The 22,393-nt window shown below is 37.1% G+C and overlaps 1 protein-coding gene across 4 annotated transcripts; it reads left to right on the top strand.

Annotated features, from left to right (window-relative positions):
* Positions 1-13,685: 13,685 nt before the first annotated feature.
* LOC147396563 (uncharacterized) lies at positions 13,686-21,987 on the top strand. Of its 4 annotated transcripts, XR_015180804.1 has the most exons (4): positions 13,686-14,415; positions 14,638-17,729; positions 18,998-19,401; positions 21,355-21,987. XR_015180804.1 is itself a non-coding variant. In XM_086451413.1 (2 exons), exons 1-2 carry the CDS (start codon positions 13,817-13,819, stop codon positions 19,257-19,259), a joined length of 861 nt encoding a protein of 286 aa, XP_086307539.1. In that variant the 5' UTR covers positions 13,695-13,816; the 3' UTR covers positions 19,260-21,987. The 4 variants fall into 4 exon arrangements, 1 of the variants encoding a protein (XP_086307539.1); XR_015180803.1 differs by lacking the exon at positions 14,638-17,729 and having other exon boundaries at positions 13,695-14,415; positions 21,362-21,987; XR_015180802.1 differs by lacking the exon at positions 14,638-17,729 and having other exon boundaries at positions 13,695-14,415.
* Positions 21,988-22,393: the final 406 nt, after the last annotated feature.

Raw genomic sequence — 22,393 nt, 5'->3', positions numbered from 1 at the left:
AGAAGACTCAGTTGTCGAGTCCCAATCATCCTTCATAGAAGGCATTGATGTTCTTCTTTCAATGGGGATTTCGATGAAAGTCCACCAGAGACCACTCTAGAATCCACCCAAGTGGAAATCACTACAAGCTGCGAGAAAAAATCACCATCACTCCCCACTGGCATCGACTGGGCATCAGTCGTCATCCCACCAAGCTGGGAGGGACTATGCCCCAATCTGACAAAAATCAGAGATCATGGTTATCTCCGAACCGCCAACCAAATCATCCAACGAATCACTTTCACATCTCATCCGGCCCCTCAGAGAAGGGGAAGTTCTGAACAATTGGGAGGAATTCCCGAATCACTTTCACATCTCATCCGGCCCCTCAGAGAAGGGGAAGTTCTGAACAATTGGGAGGAATTCCCATGACTCTTGAGGCTGTTGAGGCTCTAAAAAAAACACCCGTTAAACGAATCTAGTTTGCCCGAGGATCATAACAAGCCATCGTCCTCGGGTAAAGACTATTTTGAGGGCTCCCCTATCCTTATTAACGAATTCGCATGATTGTTCTTCTTATTTCAGGTATTCGAAAAGTAAAAAAAAATAAATATTCCTCAAAAAGTAAAAAAATCAAAATTTCTCAAAAGTCAAAAAAATAAAAAAATTTCAAAATTACAAAAAAATAGATATTTTCCAAAAGTCAAAAAAAGAGTTTTCAAGGGATATGTCTCAATCGAATGAGTACCCAGATAAAATAGAATTTGAAAGGGATGAGTATGATTTCGATCTGAACTCGACTTGACCTCATGGGGATTGAAGAAGAGTTGAAGACGAAATGGCGTATCCGCCTAAAGAAATTAAAGACTGGTAGAACGTCACGAGAAAGGTGTTCAACCAAAACATTGAGGATACAGATTCAATTAATCTTGGTACGAAGAGGACCCACGAATTGTCAAGATCGGAGCCTTATAACGTCACAACAAAGGAAGGAAGAAATGATCAAACTCTTACAAGATTATCAAGATGTCTTCGCATGATCGTACAGGGATATGCCGGGATTGGACACAGATCTTGTCGTGCACAAGCTACCAATTGCCTCCGAAAGTAAGCCGATTAAGCAGAAATTGAGAAGATTAAAGCCAGAATGGACTCTCTGGCTAATGTCGTCCAGTACCCAAGAAAGATGGGAAGGTACGCATGTGTGTTGACTATCGGGACCTAAACAAGGCCAGTCCTAGGATGATTTTTCACTTCCACACATCGACACTCTAGTCGATAGTACAGCAGGGACATGGCACATGTTCTCGTTCATGGACGGCTTTTCAGGCTATAACCACCACTACAAAGTCATGCCATTCGGGCTGAAGAACGCAGGGGCGACTTACCAACGGGCAATGACCGCCGCACTATTCCACGATATGATCCACAAGGAATGGGAAGTCTACGTAGACGACATGATTGCTAAATCCAGCATTGAAGAAGATCATCTGGTAAATCTAAAGAAGTTGTTCGACAGGCTGAGGAATACAGTTAAGGCTAAATCCTGTAAAATGTGTATTCGGGGCAACATCGGGCAAACTACTGGGTTTCATCGTCATCAGAAGAGGCATCGAGATAGATCCGGCAAAACAAGTATATATCCTCGAGATGAAAGCACCCGTTTCAGAGAGAGATGTTCGGGCATTCTTGGGAAGAATACAGTATATTAGCCGTTTCATTGCACAACTTACGCCTATCTGTGAGCCAGTCTTCAAACTACTCAGGAAAGACACACCGAAGAAATGGAACAAGGACTGTCAGGAAGAGTTCGACAAGATTAAGCAATATCTGCTCAATCCATCAGTCCTAGTCCCTCCTACTCTAGGGCGACCTTTGCTGATGTACATCTCGGTGCAAGAAACGTCAATGGGGTGCGTGCTAGGACAACACGATGAATCAGGACGGAAAGAACAGGCCATCTACTATCTCAGCAAGAAATTTACCGAATACGAAGTAAAATATTCAACGCTTGAGAAGACTTGTTGCGCATTAGTCTGGGCATCTCAACGATTACGTCACTATTTGCTGAGTTACTCAACTATGCTTATTGCTAGAATGGACCCCCTGAAGTATCTTTTCGAGAAACCAGCATTAACAGGTCGCACTACAAAATGGCAACTATTGTTATTTGAGTTTGACATCACCTATGTCACTCAAAAAGCCATCAAAGGGCAAGCAATCGCCGACCACCTAGCCGAGCACCCGTTGCCTGACTACGAGCCATTAAAGACGAACTTTCCTGACAAAGCCATACTGATCACTGAGGTTGAAGACGATAATGATGAACCAGGCTGGAAAATGTACTTCGACGGAGCAGCCAATCAGAAAGGAAACGGAATAGGGGCAGTTCTGATCAAGCCAGGTGGATCCCACGTGCCAATCGCAATCAGACTAAAATTTCAATGTTCCAACAATGAGGCTGAATATGAAGCATGCATAGCAGGGTAGAAGGCAGCACTGGATCTCAAGGTAGATGAAATCGATGTTTTCGGAGATTCAAGCTTGGTAATCTATCAGACGACTGGAGAATGGAAGACCCGAGAGCAAAGACTGGTCCCTTACCACGAGTATCTGGAAGAACTAAGCTCACGCTTCGATAGGATTTCATTCACGTACATGCCGAGAGCTAAGAATCAGTTTGTAGATGCACTAGCTACACTGGCCTCTATGATCAACATCTCGGAAGACTTAATCATCGACCCTATTGAGATTGGAATTCAAGATGAGCCAGCCTATTGCTTACCCGTTGAAGTAAAAGAATCTGAAGAAAAGACATGGTATTCTGACATCAAGGCATATCTTGAAGATCGAACACTCCCCTCAGACGCAACGCCAAATGATAGAAGGACCATTCAGAGGCTAGCAGGACAATTTTTCTTGAGCAACGGTATTCTGTACAAGAAGTCGCACCATGAGATCTTACTTAGGTGTGTGGCAGAAACAGAAGCGAAACGACTAATTGAGACTGTACATGGGGGAGTCTGCGGACCTCACATGAATGGTCATATGCTTGCTAAGAAGATCATGAGGATGAGATACTATTGGTCAACAATGGAAAGTGACTGCTATCAGCATGTCCGCAAATGCCATCTATGCCAAATATATGCCAACAAGATCAATGCCCCACCTTCAGAACTACATAATATGACTACTCCTTGGCCCTTCTCACTCTGGGGCATGGACGTCATTGGGCAGATCTCGCCAAAAGCTACAAATGGGCATCGTTTCATCCTTGTTGCTATCGATTACTTCACAAAATGGGTAGAAGCTGCATCATACGCCAATGTTACTAAGAGCAACGTCATGAAGTTTGTCAAGAACAACATCATTTGCCGGTATGGACTTCCAAGTGGATTGGTAACTGATAATGCCAAGAACTTCAAGAACAAAGATATGATCAAAATGTGCGAAGACTTCCAGATCACCCATCACAACTCTGTACCCTACAGACCTAAGATGAATGGAGCAGTCGAGGCAGCCAACAAGAACATCAAGAAAATAATCGAGAAGATGGCAGTTACATACAAAGATTGGCACGACATGTTGCCCTTTGCACTACACGCCTACCGAACTTCGTTCAGAACTTCGACGGGGGCAACTCCGTATTCATTGGTCTACGGAATGGAAGCAGTCTTGCCCGTAGAGGTTGAGATTCCCTCCCTCCGAATCTTAAAAGAAGCAGAGTTAGATGAAACTGAATGGATTCAAGCTCGGTTCGATCAGTTGAATCTAATTGAAGAGAAACGCCTTACAGCCATTTGCCATGGACAGATCTATCAACGACGAATAGCTCGCGCCTATAACAAGAAAGTTAAGCCTAGGGATTTCTCACTAGGAGACCTGGTCTTAAAGAAGATTCTGCCAATTCAAGAAGACGCCAGAGGAAAGTTCAGACCAAACTATGAAGGACCATTCATCGTACAGAAGGTAATGACGGGAGAAGTTCTGATTCTCACAGAAATGGACGGACAAGTCTTCCTGCAACCGATCAATGCTGACACTGTTAAGAAATATTACGCTTAAGACTTGACCCTGAGATGACGAAAGGCATTTTTGCTATCCCAAATAAACCATCACACCCTAGTCAACCCTTTTGAGCCATCACGTTCATTTCTTAACCTGAGACTGGGGCAAGTCAACAACTACAAAACGAAAAAAAAAGAAAAAAGAAATAGGAAAATCAAAAGCATCAGAAGTACTCCTGGCCCGCATGAGAGTAAACTGTGAACGACTAAAAATATAAAAAAAATCAAGAAAGTCAAAAACTCGAACACTTAATCTTGGCTCGACCCAAATCTCCAGCCTAAACAAGTTCGAGAGACGCTGGGAGGAGACATAGATCACTTTTTCGAAATAAAAATAGACGAACCCCATGTTTATTCCACTTGAGATAAACTAAGACCCAGACCTTAACCTTTTTGTAACCTTCTACTACCATAAGCCTAAGCCAACGTTTCGTCCTACTTAAAGTCCTTTTTGATCAGGAAATGTTCTAAGGCAACATAATGACAGTGACAGCACCAATGATCTTGCAACTTGGTCCGGACCTCAAAGTCTTGTTAGTCGTTGGAAGACTTGAGAGGGGAATCCAGATCGGATATTCGAAAAAAAAAAAAAGAGTACTCGAAATGTAGAGTAGTCGATCTCACGGCTCAACTTGAGTTGTCGAACCACGAATAGTCGTCAGCAAGCTCGGGAGGGGAATTTAGATCTATTACTCAAGAAAAAGTGCCACTACAAGAGTAGAGTCGTCGATCTTGCAGCTCAACTTAAGTCACCAAGCCACAAAGACACAGAGACTCCGAGCAGAATTGTAATAAAAAATCTAGAAAAATACAAGTATGGTCTGAAAGGGCATAGTGAAAACCTGAAAGGGCGCTATGAGTAAAAGAATCAGACTATGGCAAGATCAAAGCCACCAGCACGATGAAAATCCCAAAAAGGACGTCGATGGGTAAAAATGTGGAAACCGGGTCTGATGAAAACCGTAATTGGCATCAGGGAAAATAAAGGTTAACAAAAAAAAAAAAAAAAAAAAAAACAACAACTCCTGGCCCGCAAGAGTATAAACTGTGAACGGCAAAATCTTTCCAAAATCCCGAGACCCAAACAGATAATAGTCTTCAAATACCAGGGCACTGGGAATGACTCTAAAGGAATCAAAAGAGCAATTGACGTTTATATCCTCTGTGATTGGCAAAAACACCAAGATCGTCGCAACCAAAGATTTTACAAACTCTGAATTTATCATACTCATTTGATAAAGATATTTCATAAAATTTAAAAAAAGAAAACTACTATTTTGGCCGATGATGAAGATTCTAGGACTTATTCAAACTTCAAGTTTTCAAAGCATTTGATACACCTGAGGCCAAGTAATTACAAAACCTATTTTCTTTGCATTTAATTTTTCCATATTTTGTAATAAAAAGAAAATACAAAAAGAGTTAATACAACACAGTCGATCAAACATCATGAAAAAAGGAGTCAAGGCGTTCCTCCAAAGCACGGATCCGGGCAGCATGAGTCATCATCACTTTTCTAACGTCCAAAACATTACGACTCACTAGACAAGACGCGAAGGCATCGAAACAGGGACCCCAAGCAAGCTCCTCCTGAGATCACTCTCCGAGTCTACTGAGGTAGATAAACAATTGATCATCAAACTCGCAGTTGTAGCAATGGAAGAGTTTATAAGAATGACCCAACTAGGGAAACCCTTATGGATGCATAGCCTTGATCATGCTTATGAGATTCTAAGTGAAGATGAGTACGGGTGAACATTCCCGAGGGGAGTTGGGTCAAAACCATTTTGATTGAAATCAGAAGCTTCTCGAGAAACGACCGTTGTTATCATGAATCACATTAACCTTGTTGAGATCCTTATGGATGTGAATCAGTGGTCCACCGTGTTTTCTAACATTGTTTCAAAAGCAACAACTCTTGAGGTCGTATCAACAGACTAGCAGAAAACTATAATGGAGCTCTTCAAGTGATGACAGCAGAATTTCAAGTCCCTTCACCTCTTGTTCCGACTCGAGAGAGTTTCTTTGTAAGGTATTGTAAACAACATGCTAAGGGAATTTGGGTGGTGGTCGAAGTTTCCTCGGATCATTTGCGTCCTAGCCCGATATCGAGATGTCGAAGAAGGCCATCAGGTTGTTTAAATCCAAGAAATGTCAAATGGTTACTCCAAGGTTATATGGGTCGAACACGTAGAAGTGGATGATAAAGCAGTTCATAGTATATATAAAATACTGGTTAACTCCAGCCTTGGGTTTGGCACAAAGCGTTGGGTTGCTACCCTAGATCGACAATGTGAACGCCTTGCAAGTGTTATGGCTAGTAACATGCCCGCTGTAGATGTTGGTATGATCACAAGTCAAGAAGGGCGAAAGAGTATGTTGAAGTTAGCTGAGAGAAGGGTGATGAGTTTTTGTTCTGGTGTAAGTGCTTCTACTGCTCACACATGGACAACATTATCGGGAAGTGGCGCTGAAGATATAAGGGCCATGATTGGAAAAAGCATGGATGATCCCGGCAGGCCTCCTGGTATTGTGCTAAGTGCAGCTACTTCTTTCTGGCTTCCAGTCCCACCAAAGAGAGTTTTCAATTTCCTTCGCGATGAGAACTTTAAAAGTGAGTGGGACATTCTTTTTAATGGTGGTGTTGTTCAAGAAATGACACATATTACTAATGACAGAGATCCTGGTAACTGTGTTTCTCTACTGCGAGTTAATACTCCAAATTCCAGTCAGAACAACATGTTGATATTACAAGAGAGTAGCACCGATGCAATAGGCTCGTTCGCAGCTTATGCTCCTGTTGATATTGTTGCACTAAATGTGTTCTAAATGGAGGTGACCCAGATTATGTAGTCCTTCCGCCTTCAGATCTTGGTCGACTCGGCTCCAACTGCAAAACTCTCTCTTGGATTTGGGGCGACTGCTAACAACCTCAGTGCTTGCACCATTGAAAGGATCAAAGGTATCAAGGGATAATGCATGAATTGAGAGGGTTAGCTTATGATAGAAACAGAGCAAGATCAACAAAAGAAGGCAATGAAGAGGAAATAAATAAATAAATAAATAAATAAATAAATAAATCAAAAAAATCAAAAAAATCAAAAAAATCAAAAGAATTTCAAAAACCTTTCGAGTTGCACTCAACTCCGATTTGTCAAAAACACGATTGAAGAAATAGTCGGATTTCAAAAATCATCAAATTTTCATCAAATCAAAGATCTCACACGAGCTCCGCGCCATCGAGATCAATGAATTAATAAGGCAAAACTCTGTCAGACCCCGTGCTTGAGTAGCCATTTTCCACAAAAATCTTCAATACAATCGATAATTTGAGATCGTGTTTTTACAGATTTTTTTTGGCCCGTACAAATAGGGGTTTAGTCTATTCTTTGCAGTTCTTTGCACGCAATTCCTGCAAAGAAGGGCAGCTGTAGACACCTCAATTTGAACGGGCCACTTCTCGAAAGGGCCCAAAAATATCGATTTTTCAAATAAATGGGCCAACGGGCCTTAAGGGCCCAAGTCATTGAAAAGTGACATTTTTACCAAACCGAGGCCCCTAAGACCTCTCAATGGTTTAGGAGGCCCACCAAAAGGACTCGGCCTACCTTACGCTTTCCCAATATCCACCGCTCCGCTTTCAAAAATTAAAAACGCCAAACTTTCGATAAATTTTGCCAACGGACCTAAAAAGCCCATTCCCAACACGTGGCATTTTTATCAAACTAATGATTGCAAAAATCTTAAAAAATTAAAAAATTAAAAAGGTGAGACTTGAGATGCCTACCCCTTCTCTACTACCACCGCTCCGCCTCCGAATCCGCAAAAACCATAGGCCCACCTAAGGCCCACAAGCCCTCAACACTTTCCTAAATCGATTTCTCATCTTACCCCTAGCCTAAAATCAATCTCACATCACCTAAAATCTAAAACCAACCTATACCCTCAAAATCCATTTCAAAACAACCCTCAACCAATCCCTAAAACCCAAAACCATTTCTAAAACCCAAGCCCAACACTACAAAGCCCACAAATCATTAATCATATCCAATTCATTATCCAACCCACAACCCTAACCCATAAACCACAACCCACATCAACCAATTACTCTTTTATCATCAAAAGATGACACATGTCATCACCCCATCTCACCTCCCTCACCCAACTACCTACCTCATTAATTTGCTTTAAATCCCATCTACCCACACACCAACCCATCACCTTTTCTCTCAAATCAAACACATCTACCCACACCCCTAACCTATACCTCCCCTAATCTACCCTCATCATTCCCTACAAAACTTACATCTACAACCTAAACCTACACCATCCTCTCAAGTCAAACACTCAACCTCTCCCATCAACCTATCCCAACCCTTCATTTCCACCCACTTTAACACATGGCATCATCTCCTTCACCCTCCCAAAATATCATCAACCACCTCTTTAAATCCTCCATTCTCTTAAATCAAATACCATTTAATCACAACCACCATCTTAAACTCACCTCACCAAACACTCCACCCAAATGGGTTGGGTAGGATCCAAACCATTTGGGTCAAAACTCACCCATTTAACCCCCCTTCCCTAAATACCCTCCAATCTCCTCTAAATTACACCCACTTCTCTCTCAAACTCATAACCATTCTACCCTTTTTCTTCACTTCACCCCATTATATCCCTAAAATAACTTATCAACATCTATAAATATCCTCCTCCTCTTCCCAAAAATGGTCCCCCAACTTTCACTACCAAATTATCTCCAACTCTCACTACTAACAACCATCACCAATCCTCCTCAAGTCTCATATACAAAAAAAAATATTATACTCCACTCATCTCTCTCATCATCTCTTCTCTACTCTTTCAACCATACAAGAATTGTATTTTCATAAAATACTAAGGACTCAAGAAGAAGAAAAGAAGAAAGAAGATACAAGGTGGGTTCAAGGCAATCCCCCCCTCTCTCTTCTACACCCTCTCCTCCTCCCTCTTCTATCACCCTCTCCCCTTCATTTTATTTTTTAGGATGAATGGACCCCAAGGCTAAAGGTCTATAAGGGTCATTTCCATCAATGGAATGACCCTATGATCAAGCCGAAAATGAATCCCTATCTAGGGTACAAATGCACAACACGTGGCACATCGTTTTTGTATTTTTTTAATCAAAATGACCGAGTTGAGTTGAGGTTACCACTATCTAGTGGGGATAAAAGGGTGCCTAACACCTTCCCTTTTCTCCAACCGAGCCGCTTACCCGAAATAAATTGATCACTTTATCCATCGAGAGTCACCAAATACTAAAAGAAATGCACATCGGGTGACCATTCACACCCACTTACAAAAATGAATGGTGGCGACTCCAAACCATTATAGATGTGGTCATCGTAATGGCGAAATCCCGTGTCTACATTAAGTAAGAATTCCTGGTATGAGTTCCCAATTTTAGCTCTTACTTTGGCGGGATACTTTTCCCTATTTCCTATAATACCCTTCTAAATTTATTATTTATCTTTTTTCACCCCTTAAACCCCAAAAAGGATGATCATGCTATAGGTAAGGGCAAATAATGTCTTTCCATCTACAAACATGTATGATTCTCCATTGTTCACAAAATTTCTACTCCATTGATCTCTGTCGGATAACAACTATTCCATTCCATAAGGAATCAGAGGCTACAGAAGCTTAAATCATTGATACTATCTATTTCAAGGAGATCAAATTTTTGGTGTGATCTGGATTTTCATATGAGTCCTTTAGGTTTCATTGATGGATGTGGAGTCTCGCAAAATTGAAGGAATTTATCTAGTATAAAAGAAAACACAACAATAGGTCCCATTTGTGGGAGATAAACGTCCCATCATCCATAGTGGCCCACTTTATTGTTTTCCTCCCCCCTTAAACTTTATTTCTTTACTCTCATCCTCCTCTCACTCCCTTCCCTTTTCAATAATACCCCTTTAACTTTACTATCTTTCCTTTTTTACCCCTTCAACCTCAACAATTGTTTAATAATATTCCCCTAGTTTGATTATTTTTCCTCTTTTACCCCTTATAATCTCCAAAGAGGATGCTCGTGTCATAAGCACATGCGAACTCTAGTATATATATAACATGACAATTGACTCCTTTTTTATGCCCCCCTCATAAAGAGGGTTGTAATTTAATCTTATTGTGAATCTCGAGAAAAATTTTCAATTTTATTCTTTTTTTTTTTTTTTCAAGAATACCTTTCCAACTTTATTGTTTATCTTCTTCTGCCCCTCATTCCAAGTATGCCCTTCAATTTTATATATTGCAGTTTCTCTTCTTCCCCTCCAATAATATGCATCCCATAACTATGTTGAGCTTGGATCAAACCTTTTATTTGAGCCATGTGGATTGTCACATAAGTCCAAATTCACCTTAGTTTATGTTCAGGGGGTAAAAGATGAAAAATAATAAAATTGGAGGAAAGATAATAAAGTTAGAAGGATATTATTGAAAAAGGGTTAAGAGAAAAGATAATAAAATTGGAGGGATATTATTATTTAAAGGGGGGATAGGAAAGATAGTAAAGTTTAAAGGATGAAGAGGAAAAACAAGGAAGGTGTTAGGCACCTTGTCCCTCTCATCCATTAATGGTTATCAATATGACCATTAAATTAAGTCTTAAAACTCTTTTTTTAGGTTTTTTGATAGTAGAGAAGATGATAGAAGTTAAAGAGAAAATTAGCTATAGTCTAGCTTACAAACTAGAGAAATTGAGACAATGAGTAAGTCGTACACCAAAGTGTATGCTTGTTGGATTTTTTTTTTTTTTTGGAGCTTGGGACTTTGATGAAAATCCACTTGGATTCCACAATTTTGATTATCAAAGCTTCAAATCTATCCTATGTTCTCCCTTGGGAGCTTTTCTATATTGGTTTGACCTATAGACAATGTTCATGACTTGAATAAGACCATGAAAGAGTTAAGACCTTATATATGAGAGGTTATCCATGTGAAGATAATCTTTTTGTTGGCTTTAAATGGTAGATATAAGTCCATATGAACCTACATCCTTTCTTATATCATTTTTAAATGTGAGTGTGTGCATGAGAATGTATGCGTGTGATGGACTTAGAAAGAAAAGATTACCTTAAAAAATGATTTACTCTCTAGCTCTATTGCCATCAAGTAAGCAAAATAAATGAAAATTATTCTAAAAATTTAAATTGTTTAAAAAGTAAATGAAAGTAAATACAAGTAATCTAAGAATTTAAATTGAATGGAAGTAAATGATGTAAGGATCTCTAATCCTATGAAATGTAAATGCTCTCAAAGAGCTTATTACGAACTTATAATGGGAGATTACCTTACTCTTTACCCCCAAGCCTTGACATTAGGAGGTGTAAATCTTCATTATTAAGTTAGAAAGTAAACTTATAAAGTAGAGAAAATTACTTAAAATAAATAGAGGAAAGGTGAGAGTAAGGGGGATTAGAAAGGGAATATTTTTTGGCCCCACCTTGGTCTTTTTGGATTTTTTGCTTCTATGGAAATTGGGAGAAATTTAAGAAGAATGGAAGGCTTGAGAGCTTTGAAGAGAGAGTTAGATATAATTTTGGATTACTTGAGCTTCTCTTTACCTTTGATATGAGTCATATTTATAGGATTTTAAGAGACATTTGGGGATAGTTTTGTCCTAAATCCTAAAGTTTCCAAGAAAATAATATAAAATGACCTTTTTTATCCCTCATCAAATTGGCTTTGAAGGTCTTTTATATACCTCTGAGTCTAACTAATCATGATAATTAAGAGACATGTTAGTAAAAGTCCACTTATGATCTTAGACCCTGGATTTTGAGTTGATTAGAAGAGAATTAAGTCAAATGACATTTAAATTGGTGTTTGATTTTTGAACATTCTAGATTTTATCCCTATCTAAAGTATTTAACATTTTTCTTTTCTTCTTATCAGTTGATTAGTGGTATAATTATGGTTATGATGCATTTGACCACAGAAAATAACGATTAAAGTTTTGAGTCAGGCTTACTCGTCTTCAGGCTATGAAAGAAATTGAAGTACCTTTACTCTAATCCACACTTGTTTTCGTAATAAGCTCAAAATAGAAAAGTTAGAGAATTTGGCGTTTGCACATTATAACATGAGATTACGAGCTCACAATATCATGAACGGTAGATCAGAAGATAGTTATTACAATCCTATTAATTTAGATTTCATATTTGAGTATGATGACGTATTAGATCGGTGGTTGAGAGAGACGGAAGATCCTTTGATAGATAATAATAACTTGTCTTGATTGGATAGGGAGATTGATACCCAACTCGAGAGAGATATGAGTAGATCTTCATCTCCGAATAATGGTAATGATGATGATGATGGAGGTGGTGAAGAGACACAAAATAAAGCATGAGATGCTAGTAAACCTAATAATGTGATCACGATATAAGATTCCGACCATGGTGCTAGGCCATTTGATAAGAAACGTGAAAGATTAGCTATATTGATAAAGTTTCGTAGTGATGATGATGTTGAAACTCATGCTCAATATTATGGTGGTAGTGATAAAGGTTATGATCATTATGGATATCCTCAAGAGACGGGTATAAACGATAATAACGCATCCAATAACTATGGTGTTGAGTTTGGACATGGTGATTTTTATTATGGTTATGGTTAACTTACTAGTATATATGGGTATGAACGTTTTTATTCATACCATAGACAAACAAGCTCAATTTAGAAACAATTGAAGTATAGTCATACTAACATGAGCGACATCACAACTGACTCTTTTACTTTTTTTTTTTTTTTTTTTTTTCTTGGAGACTATCGATCTCATCCGTACTATGGGGAATAAGAATAATACGTTAATTTAAAATTACTTTTATGTGATTATATTTTATATATGTGATTTAAAATTATCTTTTGTAGGTGAGTGGGTTACATGCACTATTAGATATCGGTGCAAATTTCAACTCATGTCATTGTGGCATTTTGCTTCTATGATTGCTATTTTTACAAGTCCTTTTTAGTTACTGTTTACCTTGGATTTGAATTACCTTAAAATCAAATTGAGTGTTATATTAATTTATTTTTGCATGTATGAACCTACTTGTTATCATGCATTTGCATTTTATCGAATTATAATTAGTGCTTTGATTGATTCTTAACGATTCAATGTTTTCTTAAGTTTACATAGAATTTTGGAATGATTCATTTGAAAGTTTGGTAGTACCTATATGTTATTTCGAGAAAGTTCAAATGGATTGGTGTTCTAGCATAAATTATTTGATGATATTTTTTATGGTAAGTTTGGTGCTCTTTAAATGTTATGTTTGAAAAATAAGTTTGATGCACTTGTGAAATGATAATGAAACATACGTAATAATGTAAATATTTAATTATTTTTATAGGTATATTATGATTTTTTTTTTTAATTATATATTTTTTTAACTTCATTTTTTTTTTTATAGTAAAAATCAATCATGATTTTTTTTTCAGAATTTTTAAATAGTTAAAAACCATTGTCTCAACGACGAACGAGACAACTCCAACAAGACGAGACGTGTCGTTCCGAGTTAACTCGGTATCGCGGCTGAACGAGACGAGAGGAGACGTGAAACCGAATTTAAAAACCGAAAAACCATGGTTGCCACTTAACGTGAACGTGAAGGTGCGAAACCGAGTTTTAAAATCATGTGTCCGCTCGCTCACTTGCCAGTTGCCACTTAACGTTCAGTGCACCACTCTTGTTCTTGTCGATGAATGATGAATGATGATTGATGATGGGTTCTTCTACTAACAAACACCGACCCACCACTACCACCAAGCTTCCTTCCCAAAACCCTAGTATAAGCAGCGACGCCGAAGCTAGAAATCCTAACCCTAATTTCGAACTTAATGTCATGGAAACCGAGGTGACTGCGATATCCCCTCTCACCATTGATGGCGCCAAAGAGGACTCAATCCTCCAAAACTCAAAGTTCCTTACTCGGGAGCAAGTGATTCGACGCCGATCTCTCCGACTCAAGCAACTCGAGAAATTCTACAGAGATCATTACTGGGCGTTAATGGAGGATCTTAGGGTTAAACACAGAGAGTATTACTGGAAGTACGGTATGAGTCCGTTCGAAGAAGAGGGAGAGACGGGGAATGGAGGCGTAAATGTAAACGGTGTTATCGAAGGGACTGGTGAGAACAATAACAATAGCAGATTAGGGTTTGGGTTTGGTGAGAATGGTAGTTGTGACGGAAAGAACACAGAATGCGCTTTCGCTGGTTGCAAGTTGAAGCCAATGGCGCTTACTACATACTGCCATTCGCACATTCTTTCGGACACTAAGCAGAAGCTTTACAAGGCTTGCACATATATCATCAAGAGGTATGAGCAAGGCATGCTCTTAAGTCAAATATTAAATCCCCTCTTTGATCAATGTATTATACTTCTCAAAAAAAAATCATCAAGAGGTTTATTTTGGATTCTTATTAATTTTGATCACTTTGTCCATTCTTTTTCATTCCACGATACGAATTGCCTTTATTTTGGTTGAAATTTATTCTATCTGTTGTTTGTTTATTTTGTAACCCTAATCCTGTTCTACAGTGGTCTCAAGCCCAAATATCAGATTGATGGACCCTTACCTGAGGAATTAGGATTTATTTATTTTATTCAGATTCTCTTTGTATCAATGTTTCAAGAACCAAATTGATGATCTGATCGAAAGTTTTGTAATAAAATTGGTCAGACCGATTTATTGCAGAATTTTGAACCCGTGTATAATTTTTACCTATAGCCGACACTAGATCTTTGGGGTAAAGTTTTGATGATTATGATGCTGTATCATTTTTTTACCTACATTATTTCCATCTATTTTTACAAAAATATTTGACTTTTAATTGGTAAAATTAGGGTTTGATTATTAAAGTATCTTCTCATTGATGAAAAGATAATATCTTTCTGAAAATCTTATTGTGAAAAGAGCAAATTTAAATTTTTAGTAACAATATACTGAAGTCAAAATTTCCAAATTTTTTGTTAGAGATAAGAATTGTGTTCCACAATTATCCAACTTTACTTTCCATCCTTTTGATGTCTTTGAGAATTGTTTGACATTGATGGTGGTTGGTGGTCAGGAGGATGATTATTAGGAGTGGACTACTATAAGAGTTCTAATATATTCCCTACTTGAGTTCCAAAATGCAGTGGAACACTAAAGATGCCATGACTTCAGATTACATGCATGCAAAGAAGTCCTTAGACCAGTCGGACTGTAGTTCAATTTGGCTGGAGTAATTTATTAGAAAATTTACCTAAATTGTTTTCTTTTATTTTCATAAAAATTGACATTAAATAGGTATTATTAGGGTTGGATTATTTAGTATCTTTCCCGTTAGAAAAATTATATTTTATCTCCCAAAATCTTATGTTGAAAAGAGAAATTTTCAGAATTTTGTATTTTAAAAAAGGTTGAAAAAATTCAGCTGGCCCAAAATTCTTTTTAGCTATAAGAGCTATGTTCCACAATTGTTTAGCTTTACTTCCCATTATTTAGATGACTTAGAGAAGTGGTCAACCATGATGGTTGTTGGCAGTCAGGAGGATGACTATAGGTTTGAACTCTTATAAGAGTTCTTATATATTCCTTGGGTTTGTTCCCATGTCCTAGGTTCAGACCCCCTTGAGCCCAACTTCATTTGCTAATCACTAACCCTATACCATGAAAAATATATATATTCCTTGAGTTTTAAAATGCAGATGAACTCTAAATATGATGAGTTTGGATTACCATGTAACATTTAAAGTCATGTGTCTTTGGTCAAACCAAACGCAGGCAGACGTAGTTGCCTAAGTTGTGTGGCATCAACATTTCTTGCCTTTAAGCAAGTTTTAAAGCAAATCATTATATTATCACCCTTATGTTACAACCTCCCAGATTGCATGCAGACAATGAAGCCCCTGGACTGGTCAGGCTCTAGATCAATTTTGTTGGATTGATCTATTAGAAAATTTAAAACTGTGTATACTTTTTACCCTACTTATTTTCTTTTGTTTTCATTAAGGGTACTTTTGATTGCAAGGAAAATTCGGTTGAAAACGATTTGCCGTGGCGAAAGGGCATTTTTACATGTTTGACGCAACAAATAAAAAAAATAAATTACGGGGAAATCGATTTGTGTGCACGGATGATTTTCCACAATCATAGGCAAATCCAATTCTCACCCCCCTCGGAAATCGATTAGCAAGCAATCATGACAAATCCAATTGCTTTCTCATTTTCTTTATTTATTAGATTAAGCTTTAAAATAGGATATTATACAAGCCTAGCAAGTAGTTTAGTGTGTAGCAACTACTAATTGAAGAGTTATAGTGGTTGTGAACTACTGAGTGCTCATTGAACTTATTTTTTACATGTTTTAAACAAATACTACATTGTTTGAACTTTGAATGAGTGGTATAATGTAGACACCTTTCATGAGAAACATTTTGCTTACTAACTTAGTAAAGATTTAAGCCTTACTAAGGGTTGTTTTGCTCAAATGGATAACGACATTGGCAATCCAGCACGACAGCCCTCTAGATTTCATAAAAAAAATCGTATAAAAAAATTCAAAAAACAGTTTCCTTTGTGCTTGATCCAAGGTTTTGAAAATGGACTATTACATAACTCCCAAATTTAAACGTAAAATCCAACGGTGAAAAGTAACTTGTTTTTTTGGAGTTTATCTTTTCAAAGTTAATAAAATTTTGTCCTCTACAACTCGAAAGTATCTGATCATGGTTTTGAATGTAAAAAAAGTTGAGCCCAAGTACCCTTAAATATTGTACATACTCTCAAAGCTTGTCTATTAGAAGTAATTTTTTATCCTATTTTATAAAAGAGATTATTTCAAAAAATTTCACAAAAATGATTTTTTTACATAGTTAGCACAAAAGACAAATTAAAATAATGCTTTTTGTTGTTTTTTTAAATGCAATTCAAACAATAAAAATGATTTTCTGCAAAATATTCCATGATGTGCTCAAACAGTAGAAAATGATTTGCTTGACAAATGATTTTCCAGGCAATATTTTCTCTGCTATCAAACATGCCCTAAATATAACGTTAAATATATATTGTTAGGGTTTGATTATTTATGTTTCTATGATAAAATTATATTTTTCCCAAATTTTTTTTTATAGTGAATAGAGAAAGCGTCAAAATTTTGTGTTTTAGAACAGTGGAAAAAATCGATTGGTTTTATGAAAACCCACAGTTCTTTTAAAACCTTGGTTCTATCTGAACCAGATTAATTTTATAACAAAACGGGTCTGACCCAATTAGACTGTTGCTTCAATCCAAGTTTTAAAACACTGCCTTGAATTTAATTAGAAGTTTTATTTGATCAGTTCAGAATAGGAAAATTGCATTAGAAATTTCTTATTTTGCTTTGATTTGAGTTAGAAAAAATTGGAAGGGAGAAATCTATGAATTGGAATGTAACCTTGTTATAATCGAGTTAACTAGTTGGATGAGAAGTTTTTATTTTAGGGTTGGGAACCTTGTGTGAGTAGTGGATTTTGACCACTAACTGGTGGATTCTGGTTCCTTATGATTGTGTGAATTCGACCTTGCCAGCTGCACGAAACTATAATTCTGAATCAGATGTCTAGGGATAAACAATTGCTATGATATTTGATCTGCTTTCCCCTTCGAGGTTTGTTAGCTTAATTGGATTTGCAGTAGAATTATTAATTGAAATGTATTTCCGTCGGTTTAACATTTTTGTACATAAAGCTCCAATCCTTTCATTTTATAATTATAACATACTAGAACCCATGTTTGCACTATATGTCACACATGCTTGCACTCTATAACATGAATCCGTTCTCAGAAAATGCTATATTGGCATGCATTATGGAAATACCTTTTTTTGCAGATAAACTCGTGAAACAATTGATTGTTGAATGAAGGCAAAACCAATTTTTGTATTATACAACTAAACTTGTTACAAAACTCCTAGTTAGCATCACAAATTCTCAAATTTTCTTCTGCAACCCACATAAACTATCACGAAAAATGGACTCAAACCAATGGCGATATTCGGTTGGATTTCTTGGAAACTTTTTTTTATTATATTTATTTTAGAAAATTGTTTTGAATAAATAAAAAAACCTGTTTTAGACGACACTTTAAGTCACAATATATGTATATATGGGAAAATATTCGGCACCCTACTATTTGCCCTACGTGTTTTGTCTTACATGGGTTAGAAGTTTTGGAATGGGCTGATTTTTGGTGAGAATGATATCTATGGTGAGAAGATCATTCTCACCAAAAATCAGCCCATTCTGAAACTTCTAGCTCCATGTTTACAAGTTGAAGAATCGTGGACCGTCCATTTTTTGTAAACCATTTTTGATGGGGTTAGAAGTTTCAAAATGAGCTGATTATTGGCGAGGATGATCTCCTTACCGTAGAGATCATCCTCACCAAAAATCAGCCCATTCCAAAACTTCTAACCCATGTAGGACAAAACACGTAGGGTGCCGAACATGCCCCATATATATATTATAAAGATCTTATACGTATTCATCATTATCTGATTCTTATTCCAAAAAATTTGGGGTTGACTGAACGAATCCTCCTTTCTATTCTGGCTAAAGCCCTGTCTTATATTGATTCAAGTGTGTTCTTTTCCGGATGTCCTTACACTGCAACTAGATGTTACCCTCTAAATTTTTTTCTAAACATCCAACAATCTCCGAGAAATTTTGCAGCTTCTTTGTAACTAGTGTTTTTCAAGCTTCCGTACTGTGATCGAAGTTTGAAAGCATTTTAGTCTTGCTGAAGCTGGCAAAATCATGGCAGTATCATTAATGACCTTATGAAACCATTAATAATTTTACCTTTCTAAAAAAACAATAATAAAATTTTATTTTTTGCTGACTTTTTTTTAGCGATTGAATGACTATTTTTGTGCAGTGCACAGACAGGACCTGTTCATTGTGGGAAGCCAATACTAAGAACTACTGTACCATCTCTCTGTACTGACCACTATCGAAAGGCTCAGAAACATGTCACACAAGCTCTTAAGATGGCGGGTCTTAATATTTCCTCATCAAGTAAGGTGGCTCCCAAGTTCCATGTCATAGTTGCAGAATCCGTGCGTCAAATCAATGCCAAAAGAAGAAAATGTAGGGCAAATATTGCTAATGCTGTGATTAAGGAGGAAATCGTTGGTTGACAAAGCAATTGGTAAGATGGAGTACATTCATGCCAAAATATATAGATGTGAAATCTCTCAAAACTGGAGCAGAATGAAGCTTTGGACTGACAACAGACTTGTGCCTTGGGGGAAAAAGAAAAAACTTTCATGCCTATTTAAGGTACACCTTCCACTAATCATCCGTGTTTGATTTCGTTATCTTAGGTTATTATGTTTCCTATTTGTTATTTTTTCAAAATTTTCCTTTGTCATATTGCTTCAGTTTTAAAAAGTGAGTATTTTTAGAATTATTGGTAGAGGACCATGTCGCAACCATCCCAAAATTTGATAAATAGCTTCTGTAATTATGTTTATTAGGTGCATGTCGGTGATAATTGATATTACTTTTTTCAAGAAACTTAAAGTAGTAGGATACATCGAAGAGAAGTATTAAGAAATAGGAAATATCAAAGTGATAATATCTGACATATCAATTACTCAGGGTGATGGCAAGGTGGATGGCACTTGCCAAGTTCTTTTTGTAATATTTGAAGATATCGTCATCAAATAAGTTGAGTTAGGTCTTTCTCTTAATAGTCATTGAGTGTTCACTGTTCAATTATGTTTACTCAAATGATACAAGAAATGCATTGGTACAGCCAGGGGCATACCTCAGTTGATTATTGTTATATTTTTCGAAGTAGTGGGTTATTGGTTAACCATCTGTTCATTCATTGTCCTTTGGTTTCGTTCACTAGGAGTCATGTCTTTTCCCTTTTCCATTTTTCATGTTGTTTCACTATTTCCTTGATCTCCTTATCTTACTCTTGAAACTCAAATCCGCCGGGTTTAAGGAGAGGATGTTATGGTCTATTACCCCTTTTGCGGTGTGTTGGGGTATTTGGAAGGATAGGAATTCAAAAGTTTTTTATGGAAAGGATCACTCGCTGCAAGAGATCATATTTGGTGTCATGGGTTTTATTTATCTAAATTGTGTGCTGATTTTAGAAGTTTTTTCTTTGTTTGTTTTTATGTTGTGTTTTTTTTTTTGAGGATTTTCGCTTTAGATGGAAGCACTTTGTAAGTCTTAAGGTCTGATCTGTAGTTACTTGTTTTGTCTTGAAGGTAGGCCTCTCACCCTGCTTTGCCTTTCTTTTCTTTCAATAATTTATCTTGACCTATCAAAAACAAAATCTGCTCTTATTCAAGGGTATAATTCATCTACCTTCCAGGATGTTTACTCTTTCACCTTAGAAAAATTGTTTGCTTAAACAGCTCCTTTTCATGTTGCATTAATTCTGGAGTCCCAAAATGTTTTCTATGGATTTCTAACAAAGGGAAATTCCGCCCATGCTATGTTATTTGATTGATTCAAGTATTGTACTGCTCACCACTCCCCGAGGACAGGGTTGAACTGTCGTTCCAAGATTTGCAGTATGATAAATTTCCATTATGTTACCTAGCCAAACTGGTCTTGTCACGTGCCACTCCCCCTTACGTGTGTTAATATGAAACCAGACTGGTAGTATACCATTCACAGACGTTAGACTTTTAAGCTGATTCCCTGATTTCTTATATTTTTGTCCTAGTACTCCCATCTGTATAACTGTGAATCTTTGTGGTCTCTCTGGAGACCTCGCTGGGCCTAGTCAAAATTCACACACCATCTTTTCAATAATACCTCACCCTCTTTCTTCCAGTCAATCACTTTAATTACTTGCACACTCTAGGCTAAATTGTTAAATAAAATATATTTTTTCATGTTCCCTAATCCAAGTACGCGAAACATATAATCCACTATATACTGTATTGCACGATATTTGATCGATCGGGACTTTAGGCTAATGTCATTATGATTTAGCATTACATATCTCTTGCTTATGTTTCCGAGAAGTGCATACTTGACCTAATTGTGTGGCACATAGAGGTTACTGTCTTAATGATTTCTGCAGTTGGTTTACTTCGAAATTTTCTTGCAATGGTGATGCTAAGCTACATTATTAGTAGGAAAACAATTGCCCCTCATTGCATAAGGACTTTGATTATTTCTCTCACTCAACTCCCTGCACCACAGATTTGTTATGTTTTGCCTTCATATTTTATGGATATGTTTGATTCTAATTTCTATTTTCAGGTAGCAGAAACAAGAATAAGAAAGGCAGGGCCATGGTAGATTTATCGATGGTGAAGGCTATAAGTGAGATTAAATTGGTGGAACAGTTGGCATGAGTGAAGGTATTTCATGTGCAATACCTTCTGTATGTTCAGACTGGTTCTACATATCTGATAGTAAGATTTCTTTCTGCAACTGTAAATGAGCTTTAAACACCAAGGATATTCATTGAAGAAGAAAAAACTGTGACTTAGCTTTTGTAGCAAACTCAATATAGGAGGAATTATCTTTAGAAATCACATTTGTTAAAAGAGGTTTCTTCATCTCTACTTGTTTTCTAATATCATGAGAAAGAATATCTCCTCTCAGTAATCCCAAGACCATCCGTGTTTGTTCCTAAAGGTTAGTTCTACTTCTTTCATGGGATATTCGTTGAAGATCTATCCCCTTGGGGGGTGTGTGCACAAGAGACTGTTTGAGAAAGAGAGCCTTGAAGCCATAGTTCATTATCATAAAGAACATGATTGAAGTGGGTTATTCTTTATTTTCAGTTCCTGCCATGTCTCTTCCTTGTTGGGTTCAGCACTTACCGCTGAAGATTGTAATAGCTAATTCATTTTGAATCTTATATCCATGGTTTTAAAACTGGGTTTTCATGTGTTTTTTTCCCCTATATTTTTATATAATGTATGATTTTTTTTTAAATCTTGTAAGGCTTCACTATTTGCAAGTTCTTTTCCTCTCCATGCTTTTGCTTATATGACAGATTAATAGCGTAATCTCAAAAAAAAAAAAAAAAAAAAAAATCTTGCACTATTTCCATAGGTGCATGGACAGGATGGGATATCCCTATCTCTGACTTTGTTACCACACTAGCAATCAACTTCTTGGAGATCTTTAACTTTGCAGTGACAGTATCTTCTGGGTTATTATTCTGTGTGGACGAACATTCAAGTTCACTTGTAAATGATAAATCTGTCTTGTTAATTTTGCCAGCGAATGCTTTTAATGACATCCCTCAGCGAAGCACTTTACCTTGATACGATTGCTATTGTTCTTA

The sequence above is a fragment of the Akebia trifoliata genome, chromosome 8 (genome assembly GCF_017979445.1).
Source record: "Akebia trifoliata isolate Shusen 1 chromosome 8, ASM1797944v1, whole genome shotgun sequence".
Taxonomy (NCBI): domain Eukaryota; kingdom Viridiplantae; phylum Streptophyta; class Magnoliopsida; order Ranunculales; family Lardizabalaceae; genus Akebia; species Akebia trifoliata.
This window is presented reverse-complemented; position numbering and strand designations above follow the sequence as displayed.

Coding starts and splice junctions, on each gene's coding strand:
- LOC147396563 (XM_086451413.1), top strand. CDS start 13,817: ATGATGGGTTCTTCTACTAACAAACACCGACCCACCACTACCACCAAG. Junction 14,416..18,997: donor TGCACATATATCATCAAGAG/GTATGAGCAAGG, acceptor ATTTTTGTGCAG/TGCACAGACAGGACCTGTTC.